At 42.6% G+C, this 16,988-nt stretch overlaps 1 protein-coding gene across 6 annotated transcripts in view; it reads left to right on the forward strand.

Annotated features, from left to right (window-relative positions):
* LOC308080809 (CLIP-associating protein 1-B-like) overlaps positions 1-16,988 on the forward strand; it is a 92,469-nt gene that overhangs the window by 12,626 nt on the left and 62,855 nt on the right. For 5 of the 6 annotated variants that reach the window (XM_080422821.1, XM_080422823.1, XM_080422822.1 and 2 more), the window contains exons 7-8: positions 2,616-2,713; positions 5,579-5,649. In XM_080422821.1, the coding sequence (XP_080278947.1) occupies positions 2,616-2,713; positions 5,579-5,649 (169 nt within the window). Of the gene's footprint in view, positions 1-2,615; positions 2,714-5,578; positions 5,650-7,761; positions 8,070-16,988 lie in introns of those variants that run through there. The other variant, XM_080422826.1, reaches the window with a different exon arrangement.

A 16,988-nucleotide genomic window follows, 5' to 3' on the forward strand; every position in this document is an offset into this window, starting at 1 on the left:
TAATCATATTTGAACTGGGGATCCTCCACCCGACAACTAAGCACTTGGAATGTAGGAGTTGAGGCATTACATTTGGTTTGACTCGGTTCCACAGATAAATATTGTGAAAATAGTTCTACAAGTTTATTTATGTTATAGTTTGTTGATTACTTTTGACGCAGTAATGGTCTTATTTATTTATTTTATTGTATAGGTATTAAAAAGGTATTAAATAGTAACTTTAGAAATGTGCAGATACCCTGTACACACAAAACAATGTTGCACATTAAGCAAATCATCTTGGGACCCCCCCAAAATCATGTGGGGACCCCCCACAGGTTGAGAACCACTGGCTTACACAGGAATCCTCTGTGCAAGGCTGGCAAAGTAGGGAAAAAAATACTTTACAATGGAGAAAATGGTGATATAGATTAACGTATATAAAGCAGACACCATACCAAGGCAAGCAAAATCTTCTAATCTAGTCAAGAGTTATCATGAGACAGGAAATGTAGCGATATTATTATTACTGTATTATTGGGGATAGACTGCCATCTACTGGTGAATTACTGGTAGAACACTTGACTGCACTGCAGCTTGGCTGATGATCTAATAATCTGATATGATTTTTTTAATTTCCGTTTTGATGCATTCATATTAGGGCACATGACATGCAACCTTATCAATGCCTTGCTCAAGGGCAAATAGCTGTTGATGGCTGAATTGTTTATTTCTGGAATCAAACGCGTGACCCTCTATGTAGAGGACATTCCCACTTTAACCCATAGGCGACATTGCTTATGAATCTGCTGTCCAATGATAAGCTGGAAGGGACCCATCATCACCGGACAGACTCTTCCTGTCCAGAACAGGAAGCCATGCCCAGAGACTTCCCTTTCTGACTGTGCAGCACACACACTCAGACACAGACACAAACAGACAAAAGCATTTTGCTTGCATTGCATTGAACTCAATTGCAAATAATAGACTTTTTCATCCCCTTTGTGGGCGCTAAAATTCACCAGCTGTCTTTTTATTTTGTGTGTGTTTTGTCAGACAAAAGTGTGGAGTGGTTGGCTACCTGCCCTCCGGTCTGTTACAAGATACTTCATCACAATTTGACAGCATTTGGCTGGCGTTTATTGTCCACATCCATTATAAATGTATATATTATGACACATACTGTATTATTTACACACATTATTACGGGGGTTCCCAAGCCTTTCCGTGTCAAGGACCCCCAAATAGCCATAGCCTCTGGCTGTGGCCCCCCCTATTGCGAAATGGCTTTTAAAACACACTGAAAATAGCTAATCTACAAGCACACAACTCAGTGAGCTTGTAGATCTGCTATTTTTGAAAATGTTTGAACATGTGGGATGAAAATGTGGGATGCCAACAATCTTATGAATTTAATTTGAATTGAAACCATTCATTCATTCATTTTCCTTTTCAATTGGCACCCCTAGCGGCCCCCACTTTGAAAACCACTGCATTGTAAGTGGTGTGAGGTCCAGCAACTGGGGGACGCTGGCAAAAATTATAAACATGGCCTGTTATCAGGACATAGCATCAACTGTCTGATATTCATGTTGTTGGCCCAAACTAGGGAAAAGCAAACCTAATGGTTGGCAATCCCTCACATCCACCACTCTTCACTGAACTTGCGTTCCCCTAGGAGGGGGATGTAGGACGCCCAGAACAACAGAGAATTTTTTTTTAAACGTCCGTCATACCTCAGTCACTGTACTTATATTAAAGAAGAAAGGCGACCTGAGTGCACTCGTTTAGAGTTCAAAAGGTGACAGCTCCAGTCCAGGTGGTGAAGAGGTGCTCATGAAGTCAAAAAACGAATTATAGATGAAAGGAAGCCCCATGGGCGAACTCCAAGCACACTCCAGACAAGCAAGACTTTAATGAGTCAGGGCTAGTACAAAAAATATATGGACGAAGGGACGTCACCCATTGGTTTCTACAGACCCGTTTTGAAGCTGCTAGTTGAGCGAAAAATGGCATAAAATATCATGCGGTGTGAAAGAAGACTTGAAAAGGTTTACTTAGGAAATAAAACCAAGTGTAGGGTCAAGTTCCCATTGACTTCAATGGAATGACATTTCTTTGGTGTGTGCTTGGAGTTTGCCCATCGGGCTTCGTTTCATCACTGTCCTTATTGTTAGGGTGTTATTGGTACCCGGCTGCAAATTGTATTATTGATTGTGTACTATTGTGTATATCTTTTGGATGTAGCTTACTAGCTTTGGATGTAGACTTGTAGATGGAGGCTGTGATGTAAATTGCCATGTTTGCCATGTGATGCATCGTGTCTTTCTGTGGACAGATATTCACAGGAGTGGACAATAACATTCTTATCTTATGTTAATAAGACACATGTAATGTCACCTGTGTTTACATTCAAGTGTGAATTGTTTTGGCACAGTTCAGCTATACAGTTTCAGTTTCATCTTACAAAGGTTTGATTGATTGTGTGTGTGTGTGTGTGTGTGTGTGTGTGTGTGTGTGTGTGTGTGTGTGTGTGTGTGTGTGTGTGTGTGTGTGTGTGTGTGTGTGTGTGTGTGTGTGTGTGTGTGTGTGTGTGTGTGTGTGTGTGTGTGTGTGTGTGTCCATCCATCCTGCAGGTGCGAGATGGAGCCATGAACTGCCTTGTAGAGATCTACCGCCACGTAGGGGAGAGAGTAAGGATGGACCTGGGCAAGAAAGGTCTACCTCAGTCACGGTCAGTTCCTCTACTACTGTAGCCTCTGTTACAGCCAGTGGTGTAGTGGGGATTTTTTGGCCATGCACGCGCACATGCACAGGCACATGCACGCGCACGGTCGCCGATTGAAATAACCAATTAAATATGTAGGCCTATTAATTATTAACCCACAGCATATCGAATTGTATTTTCTTTACTTGCACAATGGGGATACTTTATAATTGTGTTGTCGTCTGTACCGGACTAAATAATTATCCATTTACCCTGCAGAGTTCTGTAAATTCAGGTCATTCATAAATCCATCAGCCACTGCATGTTATCCAAAATATCCTTGGACTGCTTAAGACAATCTGAATGCTGTGCCTCCTTTAATAGTAGCCTACAGTACTTAACAGGTCACACACTGGACCATTGATATGCAGCTGCAGCAGTCATTCCTATGTTAATTCGTGTCGTTGTCACCCGGCAGCTTTTGTCAGACGGTGTAAGTTGATGTTTTTGATCAATACGGGTATATCCCCCGTGCATGTGTGGGCGCGTCAGGTAGGAGCTATTGTTAGAAGTAAGAAGAATGCAGTCTCACGTGTGGGCACGTGCGTGGAGCTCAAACAACAGTGGGGGCGCCGGCGCCGCTCACATCCGCTCCGTGCTACGACACAACTGGCCACGGCAACTTCTCTTACTGCAGCCTCATCAGTGCGTAGATCCTTCATCTACCGCAGCCTCTGTTATCAGTGCATAGATCATTCATCTACTGCAGCCTTTGTTATCGCAGCATGTGATTATGGGGACACATAATGGAGAAGCAAGGTTTTTGGGGATAATTCTTTCCTTAAACATCAACTAATCGACACAAAGACACATTGAATATATTTTTTCATAATCTACTAAAACAAGTCTGATTAACCACTAAACACTCTATTATACTTAGAGTATAATATGGTGTTGTACAAAAATAGTGGAAAATGGCACATAATACAAGCTCTGTTAGTACATCTGTTATTTTCACATCATCCAGCCCTAGCATGAATCATTACAAATGCAGGGAACTCACTTCAAAGGCATCAAATGAACACCTCTGTTAAAGACAAGAGGCATTTAGACATTTTGAACTCTAAGGAATTACCACAGCCCAAATGTTCCTGCTAGTATGAATATCCGTTCTTAAGGGGTATAGCGAACACTTTTCACACTACACTTAACCCTGGGCATAACCATTTTAACTCTTAATTAAACCTCCACAGCAGGCTAATCGCGTTTGCCGTGCTAACCCCCAAAACACGGTTGTAAGAACAGTAGTATGAAACTTTGTGGGTTGTGAAATCGTGACATTTGAATACCTAGGGTCAATTGTTAACTAGTCGTTTGAAACATGATATAAATTAACTCTGGATTAAATAAAAGTAGTTTGAAACATGTTATACTCCAAGTTAACCCAGGGTCAAATACAACTAGGTTGAAACATGATACAAGTGAACCAAATAAAAGTAGCTTGAATCCTGATATAAGCCAATCTATGGTTGAAGTTGACCCTAACACTGGGTTAATTCAAGTGTGAAAATCCTACTGGTGGCTCAAACGCTAAATGTGTTGAACACTTAACTCCTATGTCCTGGGTTTGAATCTGGTTCAAGGACCTTTTTCATGTCCTATTTCATCCCACCTGAATACTTCTCAGCACCTGTCTAAAAACCTCACAGTCACTATACAGATTGGTATGACTGGTCTGGCTAGTATTAACCACTGAAGCACTATATATTTTTTTGTATTTCAATAGCAAAAAGTCGATCTACAAGTAAGCTTTTAGATCGGCTATTTTCACCTAACGTTCACCTGTTTTGGCCAAATGTTCACCTATTATGACGTGACCAGAACAGGCATGCAAGGGTTCATGTGGTTGACTTTCCACCTCACATTGTCAGTGTGTTCCGGTGATATGACCCAGAGTTCTTTTTTTGCAGGGGTCCAGGAAATGAGTCTGTGTATTTTTGGATGCACAGACTCTGTTGGTGATGAGTACAGCGTCTTGACCTATTTAATAGTTCTCTTGAGAGCCCTCAGCCGTCTGGAATTAGCCCGTTTTGTGTGACAGAATGACTGCCGGACCCAAAGGCAGTCTGACTCCTATTGTGATTTCAACATGTTTGTGTCTTTACACACCGGGGGTGTTTTTTTAATGCGAGCAATTCACCCAGATTCTTTATTTTTTCCCGAACTGTTGTTTGTGTCACACAGAATGTAAAATGTTATACAACGTATCATTTTGTTTTTAAATGTTTATGCAGAAGGTTTAGAGTGATTTTAACATTATTGTGACTTCAGCATGTCAGAATGATTTTAACATTGTAGTGGTTTCAACATGTTAGAAGTGATTTTAACATGATGAATGTCTAACGACCGAAACGTCGAAATAAAGATCAATTTTTTACAAGTTCCTGACAGTGTGCGGGTCCAACAGATGGCAACTCGCTCGCTTTAGCTCGCTCGGTGGTGCCTATCGCTCAAGTTCGCATGAGACGGCGTGCCTCCGTCGTGGTCCAAAACTATACTTTATACAAAACACCTACTGAGCCCCGTCGGTAGGTCAGTATCTCACCTACTTAGACCAATCAATAGTCTGATTAAACTTGGGAGGTCAGTATCTCACCTACTTAGACCAATCAATAGTCTGATTAAACGTGGGAGGTCAGTATCTCACCTACTTAGACCAATCAATAGTAAATGTGGTAATGTCCCATTGAGTGCATTGACAGCATCCGAAATGGGTGCAAATACACTTTCTTCTTACTACTGTATGTCACAGTTCATTATAAAACTGTGACAACTGTGTCTTTTTCTTCCTTCAAAAACATAAAAAAACTGTTTTGTCATTCTCCCCCTCAGGTTGAATGTGATCTTCAGCAAATTCGACGAAGTCCAAAGATCAGGGAACATGGTCCTGTCTCCCGTCTCAGGTCAGTTTGGAACCCTGCTTCTTCCTCAGCTCTCTCGTCTGTCAGGCACCACGCCAGTAATGATCTCATGCAGGTTTTTTTCCCCATTATGTAGGGTGCGTTTGATGAATACCTCCGAACAACGCGCGCGTATCCCCTGTACACGGCGGCCTTTCGTCTTGGTTTCTACCGGTCACAACAGCGGGGCGTGTTTGACGTCTTTCACTCAGGGAGCGCAACCCGATCCCGCGTCTTTGTGCTCCTCCGGGAGGCGATGAGCTTTCATCCCCTTCTCACTGGCAAGAAAAATGACCCCGCACAACTGTGCCAGGGGGGTGTTGAAAGGAGCCTGAACACAAGTGCAAAACAGTCCCCGTTCCCCAATGTACAGTATTTCATAAAGTATTGTTAAACACTTTCAACCCTTTTTTTGGGCTTGTCATTTTCAAAATGTTTTGCTATGCTAAGATTAGCTATTTTCACGATTTTCATCATACGACGATGTCGTGAAAAAGAACGAAGGCAACGCAACGCGTGTGCACGAAGACATGCACGAACGCATTTGTGCGTGCACAACTGGTTCTGCTCAAGTCGGTCCGTTGTTACACACTCAGTCAAATCAACACTCAGGGTCTTACGGTGTACTGTTTCCCCCGTAAGTGGTGTGAATGAATGGGTTGAGAGTTGGATTCAAACACGTGTCTTTAAAAACCATCGTGACCACCAGTCTGCATAAAATGTAATCATCGTGTATCCCCTTAGAGTTGCAATGGTCTATCAAACTCATCGATTTAATTGATAAAGACATTTTCAGTTTTTCACCCCAAAATCAATCATTTGATTTATTTTATTTTAAAAGTAAAAAAAAAAATATATAAAATATGTATTGTGATCTTGAAGATTTGCTATTTTCCCTATTTTTGCACAACACTGTTGTACGGCAAAATATGAATGCTCAAAAAATAATGCTTCTTAAAAAGTAATCGACGGAACATTCGCTTTGAAGATAATCAGACAGTTGCAAGCCCTAGTTGATTCACCGTGCTCCCGGCCTACGGTGTGACCATCAGGCTGTCGCCGCCATGAAACGTTAACCCCGGTCGGTCCGCGGCGGCGTGCAGAAACCCAGGCTGTGTGACACAGGATAGGCCTGTGAGTCCTCTCTCAACCCTATTGTTCACTTTCCCCCCGAATCCCCAACCCTGAGCGCCGGCCTAATCTCTGCGGTCACAAGTCTCGGCTTTCATCCCCCCAGGGCCCCCCCCACCACCATTAAAAACAGAAAGGAGACGGGACACTTGTGCTTTTTGGACGACACCTTAATGTGGGCTAATTCTGCGCGCAGCCCGATGACTCGAGGCGCACAATGCGCCGTTTCTCTTCCCTGCAAATGGGATGATTAGATTTGTTCGACTCTGTTCGCCCAGCAACAACAAGGCTTTTACTCTGCGCCAATAGCTTGTTTGTCTACAGGGGTGTTAAACATTTAAGCTACTCTGTGCTCTATTAGTGTTCATGACCTTGTGTGTGTGTGTGTGTGTGTGTGTGTGTGTATGTATGTGTGTGTGTGTTTGTGTGTTTGTTTGTGTGATTGTGTGTGTGTGTGTGTGTGTGTGTGTGTGTGTGTGTGTGTGTGTGTGTGTGTGTGTGTGTGTGTGTGTGTGTGTGTGTGTGTGTGTGTGTGTGTGTGTGTGTGTGTGTGTGTGTGTGTGTGTGTGTGTGTGTGTGAAGGCCTTTCACACCGAGAGGCCCCCAGAAGCCTCATCTAAAGGTCTGTGCATACAGTATGTCAGTACCGCTAGACAACTGACAGGTCCGGAGACATGACCTGAGCAGGGGAATGTAAAGAATCAGGATTGCCTGGATTCCAGGTTAAAGAGAATGAGAGAGACAGAGAGAGAGAGAGGGGAGGGGGGGTCCAAGAGAAGGAAGGAGAGGGGGTGGGCACGATATATGGGGAGAAGTGGAAGAAGGAGAAATGGAGAGAGAGATGGTAAAGAGAAAGCAAAAGTGGAGAGAGAGAGGAAGAAGAGTATACAGAGAGAGAGAAAGAAAGAGAAAGAAAAAAACATCAACACGAGAGAGAAAGAGGAAAGAGTCAAACGCTCACTGACAGCAGCACCACAGAGGAAATCCAGGGCTCTTAGTCCCAAAACAACCGGGGGGATTTTATTTTGAAGGAGGAAGGGGGTGTGACAGCAGCTGTCGGCCGTGCAGTCACAAGACCAGGTTGTAGCGGAGCGGAGAGGAGAGGAGAGGGGGAGAGGTGCAGGGACATTGCAGTCAGTGCAACAGCACCACGGGACGGCTACATTTCCTCTCCTCTGGAGCTATCAGCTGTTTGTTTGTGTGTGTGTGTGTGTGTGTGTTTGTGTGTGCATGCGTGTGGGCGTGAGAAGGGGTGTCGAGCAGCTCTGTTGCAGCCATGACCACAGGAGAAGGTACTGTCTGCCTCTTTGGGGTTTCTTTTTAGCTCATTAACGATTAACGCTACTTGTCAGGTCCTTTTAAGACTGCTGGTCAGAGTCCAGCTGACCCTCTCTGCAGGTAAATGCATCGCACGTATCTTCATTCTGCGAGTGTCGCCTCGTTCCGGCGCTGTTCTGGTGCGTCCGGGACATGTTTATTGTTGTCATTGATTAAGAGCATACTAGCTAACACGCTGTGTATTGTTTTTGAAAAGAGAAAAGGTACTACATGAAGTTGAGCTCAGATCCTGCAGGTAAACGCATCGATTTTCTTATACTTCGCTGCACAATTACTCATCCTATGGATGCACACATAAGTCTCTTCTAGTAATATATGCATGCAGGCAGTTAATGCGTTTCCCCTCTCTCGTATGCATAAGATACGAGTATCTGCATTGAGACTGTTGGTAGATGTTATACTTTTTGGAGATACCTATTTTATACCTATGGAGAGTTTTTCTTGTAATGGACAAGGTATTTGCCCATATGCTAAATGTTTTCACAATCCTCTTTTAACACATTAACATGAAGGTGAGGTGAGCCTCTACAGGTGAAGAATTTCAGTTATACAATGCATGTGTTTTTGTGTTGATTCAGTCCTGTTACAGTAATCTATTCAGACCTTTAACTAATTGAGTAATTGAGTAATTGAGTGAGTTGAGGTGAACCTCAGTCTTCTTGTATAAGATATCAGCGGTTCCTGCAGGTAAACATATCAGGTCATGGTAGTTAATATTTGATACGGCTGTAGGCCTTTGCGTCATCACCTAGGTATTCCACAGATCGTGTTTTTTTCTCTTTTTTCCCCTCCTTTCCGTTTCCATTGTTGTTGCTATGATATTGATTGGCTAACAGAACTAATTACACCGGAATTACCATGTCGCATCCAATGCAACTGACGGTCACCGTCAATGTCTAGTCAAACTTAATTCATTTAGCACCTTAATTTATGTGCAAGAAACAAAACTATGCATAGTATTTGCGCACATCCGTATGCCATATAAAGCAGGCGCTGGACCAAAATAAGACGGTGATAAAACGTGAAACGAGGTCTGCACACTGTAGATCTAGTTTATTGGCACATCCACTGCTGGTGGCTGTGCCAATAAATTACATTCACAGTGTGTAGACCTGCTTTCATGTTTTATTAAAGAATAAACAAAATGCCTGCCATGCGAAAATACTGCATATTTCTGCACAGATTAAAGAAACATAGCGTCCATGCAGAAATTCTTCGCGATAGGACATGTAAAAGAAATACAGTATAGAGAGGTCTTTGTCAGAGGCCTACTGCAAGGCCCCCAGTTTTATTGTGCAGGCCAATATTGGGTTCTTCTGTTCAATCGGTCTTTGTGGTGCTCAGGGGACAAAGTGCTGTGTTCCTGGCGAGTTAATGGCACCCAATGGCACTGGGAAGGACATGGTATCCAGGATACATTATGCAGGTTTGCCTTGCCTTCCACCCCTTAGGCCAGCGGTTCTCATACAGTTTCATGTCAAGGATTGATGTGTATTTGGCAGCGGACGCCCATTTGAAAAGATTGTGTCAGGGACCTCCATAAGAAATGATTTGTTAAAATCTTGAAAATACGTTGCATCGTGGGCTTGTAGACCGGCAATTTTGGAATTGTCGGAAAATAAATTAGGGCTTAACTATAACTATAAAAATATAGTTTTAAAAATTATTCTAAGTCAAGTGGATGGCAGAGTTCACACCAACTATAAAAACAAATACAATGGTGAACGATGTAGTTATAGTTATCGTTATAGTTATTGTGCTCAGTGTGAACTGTTCCTCATATTACCCCTGAGGGTCCCCAGACCCCTCTCTGAGAACCAGTGCCTTAGGCTGTGTGTTTTAGTCCTGTTTACATGACGACATCAGCGTACCCGTACACCCATCCATTGTCTCATCGATTAATATTTGATAAATTCAATAAGGCTGTTTGCTGTGATCCCGACAGCTTTGACTTGTCTTGTGATTATTGATCAAACATCTGGCCAACGATCTGTGAAGAATGTAATGCGTAAACTGATTACGCTCACTAGGCAGAATACTAGATCAGTGTTTATCAGGCATGTATGTTGTGGACGGATATTGGGTCACTGGGCTGTTGCTGTGAGCTCTCAGCACGCTCCATGCATTGATTAATTGACGACAGTGTGGGTCATTGTTCAGTATTGATCGGCTGTAAATGATGGGAGGTGGCTGTCATGCCGATGCATGCTGGTCACGCAGAGATAAAGCGACAGACATCTTAACCTGGATATGTTGCATTCTACTTGCTTTCTCGCTTGCTTGCTTTCTTGCTTTCTTGCTTTCTTGCTTTCTTGCTTTCTTGCTTGCTTTCTTCAACTACGTGAACCCTAGCGTCCCTACTCTGCGGCAAACATTAGCTGAAAATAGCAGATCTGCAACAAGCCCACAACGGTTGTGTGCTTCTAGATCTGCTATTTTCGACGAAGAGATTTGATGTAGAGGGAAAAAAGGAGGGGACCAAGTATAGACCCCCGGGAGACGCTGGTCAACAAAGTGGTTAAGCTCACATTGTAATCTGTGTGTATTCCCAACTGTACAAAATAATTTAAATGTAGTATAATATGTTTTTTTAAGTTTAACGTCTATGTTCAAATAGTAATCATTGTGTTCAGTGTTCAGTAACACAGATCTCAGATCTCCCTATCTCTCCAGTACTTTATTTAACAGAAATTATATTTTCAGGTGGGACACCAAACCTCACAAAGATCACTCATCAGCTTAAATTTTATAGCGTTCCAATTAAAATGTTTCTTGCTCATTTGTGTTTCATCACTTCCAATTTCGCTTGTTTACCCTATATCCTGTATGAGTTCTCTCTCCTGATTGGATGTAATTGATATCCCAACCTGAAAAGGTATTATCTGTTTACTAAAGAGCTGGAAAGATGGGGACCCACTGAACAAACACTCTATAGCTATGATTACTAAGGGAATATAGAGCTATTGAACACTAATGTTAAACAAAAAATATCACTTACACCACACTTTAATCATCCAGTTCTGGCACCAAGATCAGAATATAGAGCTAGTATTTAGCACTTACTTTAACAGCACCGCCTTTAACTTGACCTGAGATCTTTGCTGAAGCGTAGCCTACCTGCTGGGTTTGAATAAATAAGCTGCTGGGTCCAGATGACGCACACAGCCCCGGGAGGGCCTGTGGTGTGGCGGTGAGGGATGACAGGAGCTGCCCTGGGCCAGGTCGCAGACATGGCACCCTCTTGAATAATGGACACCGTGCAGGAATGGAAAGACTGAGGCTGAGAGCTTTTCACTCTGCCTTGCCGTCTGGGGTTTTTCTGGCCAACAGCTGACCTACACAAACTCGGGTCCATTGTACGGTTTTTGTGCAGTTTGTTGAAACAGACAGACAGACAGACAGACAGACTACGGAGGTACTGTTGGGGAATTGATCTTAATCCGTTCAGAGTCTGTGTTGTTGGCATTAACTACTGGGCCATTAGGGGGCAGCAATCTTGTGATTTGACACTTGTAGTGATACCCACGGCAAAGCTTCCATATATACACTTTTTCGTATCACGAATAGCAGAAATAGCTGATCTACAAGCTCAGTGTTGTGAGTTTTGCTATTTTTCCTTTTGGAAAGATTTTGCCTATGATGATATATGCCCAAAATAGGGAGTCCAGGTTGAAAATACTTAATCATATGAGGACATTTTGTTTGCTGGGAAACACAATCCATTTGTGTATCACTTTTGTGCCTGCTTTTGAACTAGCCGTCAATGCATAATACACAATGTCTCTATTATGTATTCTCTCTCTGTCCCAGTGGTTTCCCCAGAACTCTTTTCTCTCTAAAGGCAGTGTAGAAAAGCCTCCTGAACAGCATTTTTACTCCATAACAACAATGAAACGCTCCAGTGAAACCGGCGCTAATGACATCTCTTACGGTGGTGGGGGGGTGTTTTCTCATGTATTGAGTCAGCAGCTGTGGCTGTAACCGAAGACATTCTCCTGCATTGGATCATCTGGTTGCATGAATGGATGTGTATGTGGCAAGGAGGAGGAAACCGTGAATGGAAGCTTGAGCTATGTGAGAACCTCGTCCTCCCAGATGACTGTTCTGATCCTGGGTGAATGACATGGGCGTTCCCTGCATCGCTGCGAAGCTTTCTCCTTCTTCTGTATTGTGTACAATAACTTTGGTGTAGGTACTGTATATGGTACAGGATCACAGAGAGAGAGAGATGCCCTGGCTTTTGGATCTATCTATATATTTTATCTATCTTAAAGGGCAAGACCACTTTGGTAGAGGTTTGGGTTGTGTAGTTACCTTGCTATGATGTAACTCCAAGAAATCTAAAATAATTACTCCATTGATTAGAAATTGATCATTCTAAATATGTTCCTCATTGACTTATATTGTACGGTGAAACAGCTCTCAAAGTCACTCTTTTAGCCCGTAGACGAATGTAAACAAAGTTGACTCTGACAGTATCGAACATCAACAAACCCAGTACAGTTTTTTTTTTTTTATAAAAATGTTAACTTCCTGTTGATTTTGCTATTTTTATTAGGAAGAAAACCCAAACTGGATCCGCGGATCAGGATCTTCAAATAGTAAAATCAACAGGAAGTTGACATTTGTATCAAAAAAACTAACTTGTACTGAGTTTGGTGATGTTCTATATTGTCTGAATCAGCTTCGTTTGTGTTCGTTTATGGGCTAAAATAATGACTTTGAGAGCTGTTTCACTCACAATGTAAGTCAATGAGGAGCATATTTTGAATTATCAATTTCTAATCAATGGAGCAATTCTTTTGTATTTCTTTTCCACCTTTGGAGTTACATCATGGCAAGGTCCTACGCTTTAACTATATCTAATCTATCTATAGTTACAGTTATTTTAGTTATTTTAATTTCTCTTCCCAATTAAGTATTATACAGTCCCCACCCATCCATACTGTGCTGCTAACCTCCTCTGTTATCCTGGGGAGACCACCACCTGACAGCGATGGGTTTCACTGGCGTGTATGCCATTTCCACTCCAGTCGCTCTCAAAACCCTCGCCCCCAAGATGTGCAGAGGTATCGTGGAGGGAGTGTTTGTTTTGTTTCACGTGATTACCCATTCCATCCACCACGGCTTACCCACTTTGCCGATGAGCTCGTCGTGACACGCTCAGTGCATCGGCTGCTCGTTGCGGGCACTCGTTCACCTGACTGCTCGCCAGCCCAGTTTTCAAGTGATACAAAAAAATATCATGCATTTGTTGTAAATCCTTGCACATACGCGGAACGTCGAGTGAACTAAAACGAGCGCTCCGCAAAACAACAGGCTTGAAGACTGGCTTGGGAATCGCTTACATGGCTTTCACTGGGAGAGAGTAACACGCCCATATGTCCACGCTGTCTTCCCCAGTTCCCCTCCCCGCTGCACAGGCTCCCTGACCACACAGTAGGACACACAATCCCCTGTCGGTTTCCCACTCGCCGACACTGACAATATATTGTGTTTACTGGAGTGCCCGGTCAAACTGATGGAGGAACTGCTGACCTCCTTGGCGGGCCTCTTCGGCGTTGTTCTGCCTCTACTATACCCGGATGCCCCACGAAACGACCACTGTTTAAAAACATGTTTGGAAGCACACATACCTGACATAATCTTAAAATCCTCCTTCTCTGGCAGGGGAGCCTTTCATCCCAGCCCCAATGACGCAATGCAACGCCTCACCTCTCCTTAGTAATTTTGTGAATTAGCAGCAGAGAGATCTCCTGTCAGAGTCTGTTAGGGTCCGTGAGGTTCCCCCAGACTTCAGACAACGCCAGGCTGCCAACTTGTGACCTGCTGGCATTCAACACAGATCAGTTCAGTGTTTTAGTAATTTGGCTTCGAGCTGTGCGGAAGACACACCATATGATATGGGTTTGAAGTTTATTGTAAGGCATACTGTACATATCTCCTTACATACCGTATCTCAATGGAAGGCTCTTCAGGTTAAACACTTTCCCTGAAGTAGGCCATCTGAGGCCAAAACATATAGGCATGCTTTTTATTGTTCTGTGATGAAGTAGCCTGTTTTATGAAAGCTATTTTACTTTGTAAAGTGCATTGGAAAGTTTTTTTTTTTTTTTTTTACTTTAAAGGCTTCCCCTTTTGAACTGAAGAGCACCTTCCAAAAACATTTGTATCTTTTGCTAGTCAGCAGAACGCCCTAGACCTCTTTTTCTGTGTTCATGTTGAACATGACTCAATGAAAACACACGTCCCTGCTTCCGGTCACTGATATTGTCCGTCTAATGTATGAGGAGACCTTCATTTTTAAATGAGTTATTTCATGCATGGATTTCATGCATGGACCTACTGGACTCATTCATGCAACATTGCATTACAGATAATATTAACAACTGATCAAAACATGATTCAAAATTCATTAGAAGGACAAAGTCAGTCACCAGAAGTGTGTTTACAATGAGTCTCACATGAAGTTAAAGGGGAAACCAGCTCATTGGCCTTGTGAGTGTCCACCCTGAGATTGTGAGGTTGTGGTTCAATACCCCAGGCAGAGTCATACCAAAGACTATAAAAAGATTGTACCCAATGCCTCCTTGCTTGGCACTCAGCATAAGCAAGGGTTGGATTGGTGGTAAGTCCCTGTGTCATACTATCATGTCCAGGGGGTGTACTTACTTGTACATCATGGCCGGGGGATATACTTGTACATCAAGCTGCCTCACGCTACAGAAACAGAAGATAAGTCTGACCATATGGGCCACATGGCCCTATAACCAGTGGTTCCCATGGCTACTATAGGGGGGCATGTCTGATCAAATGAATCAAATATCTAAATACTGAATCAAGCAACGTTTGAATGTTAGTGTGATAGAGTATGATTTTTTTTTTAAGAGACCATCGTTATTTGTCACTGTTTTATGTTACCTTGTAAGAAAAACAATATGTAAACGCTGCCATCTAGTGGATGAACAGGTCAATAGGACTGTTGCTGTCCTTATATTCTTTGATATCAACACACATTAAACCACCTCAGTGGCCTTGTGGTTAGAGTGTCCGCCCTGAGAATGGGAGGTCGGGGTTCAAACCCTAGCTGGGTCATACCAAAGACTAGAAACAAGCCCAGTGCCTCCCTGCTTGGCACTCAGCATCTAAGGTTTGATCGAGGGTAAGTCCCTGCAACATGCTAGTGTTAGGTCTCGGGGGTGTACTTCTACACCCCCACCCCCACTCCCTCAGCCCTGGTGATGCCAACCTCCTGTACACCTTTTCAGACTTGCATTCCCTGCCTAATTCAACTCTCTCTTGTGCCTTTCAAATTTTAACACTTTAGTTTAGCTTAGTTTTTTACCCATTTAACTAGTTATGTTCCTAATGAAGTTGATCTTATTTGTTTTGTCAAGCTGCCTCATTCTACTTAACCCATTAAGACCTGAAGCTGATTCTACAAATCTGTAGAACTGTTTTATGAAAAACTAATTTTGCTATATCAGTGGTTCTCAAACTTTTTCATGTCAAGGACCCCCAAAATGACATGTATTTCTCAAAATATGTTGTTCCAGGGGCCCCCAGAAGCAAAGATTTGAGTTTAAATGTTCACTTTGAAAAATATATATATTCAAAGATTTGCACAAATTCTCAAGATTTTTCAAAAATAGCAGATCTACAAGCTCATAGTACGGCACCAAGTGGTTAAAATCTAAAATGACATGCTTGCCCGGTCTTAATGGGTTAAACAAGCTCCTCATCTCTGGGCCACATGGCTCTGGAACCCTTGGTTCTCAAGAGTACTTACTTAATAATAACAACACAAGACTGTGTAATGAAAGTATTGAGTCATTATTATATTGATTATATATTACATAGCATAGTCCTGCATTGCCCATCTTTCTCATAGATTGTTATCTGTATGGAAAACACACAGCATGGTGCTGTAGATATAGTAGAACACATATGATCTCTATGAAAGGGCACAGCATGGCTATGTATAGTTATAGAACACATAGATCAGCTGTCTGTCCACAGGGGTGTAGTGGAGGGGGGGACGCCTCCACTACTTCTTTTTAGTAATTTCTTTTTTAAATGATTTAAAAAAATATCATTTGCACATTTAAAAGCAACACATTTGTAACAACAGCATAATATTGGGTTGTGCAGGTGAGATTTAGAAAACCCTGTGGGGTGGTCCACAGGCCAAATAAGCAGACTTGGCAAGAGTCAGACTCAAGAGCTAAGGGTGGATCAGAGGTTAACCCTAAAACCGAAATAAAGTAACAAAAAAAGACCTGCGCGCGTGTGCATGTGTCAAAGAGGTGCGCTCCCCCACTTCCAAAATTAGCACTACAACACTGTCTGTCCATCCATCATGCCTCCACTCTCCCATCCCTCTCTCCTGAGTCATGATGACGTCACAGCTGTCCCTGATGCCCCGCCCACATTCTCCTCCTCTAGGGATTCACCCCCGACATCTCTCTCCTCCTCTCTCCTCTTCTCTCTCTGTCTGTCTGTCTGTCTGTCTGTCTGTCTCTCTCTCTCTCTCTCTCTCGCTCTGTCTGTCCTCCCTTCATTCTGTTCTCTATCCAAACGTTCATCTCTGTTCCTCTGTATTGTCCCTCTTTCTATTTCAAAGGCAGTATCAGTTAACAACGTTAAACACCTTTCTAGTTTTTCCTTTAACTTAAATAGGATGTAATTAATGAATCACTATTATATTTGCAAGTGAAATACAATCTATAAACTAAGTCATGTGCAAAAGTCATCTGCATAATACACTCCCCACGCAATTCTATTATTTAATAAATTCTGACAGATAAATGGGATGTAAAAGGAAACAGTCTAAATTGGCCTAAAAGGATTTTCTTTCTCAATGAAACCGTGGA

This window comes from Gymnoscopelus braueri, assembly GCF_963280865.1.
Source record: "Gymnoscopelus braueri genome assembly, chromosome: 24".
NCBI lineage: Eukaryota > Metazoa > Chordata > Actinopteri > Myctophiformes > Myctophidae > Gymnoscopelus > Gymnoscopelus braueri.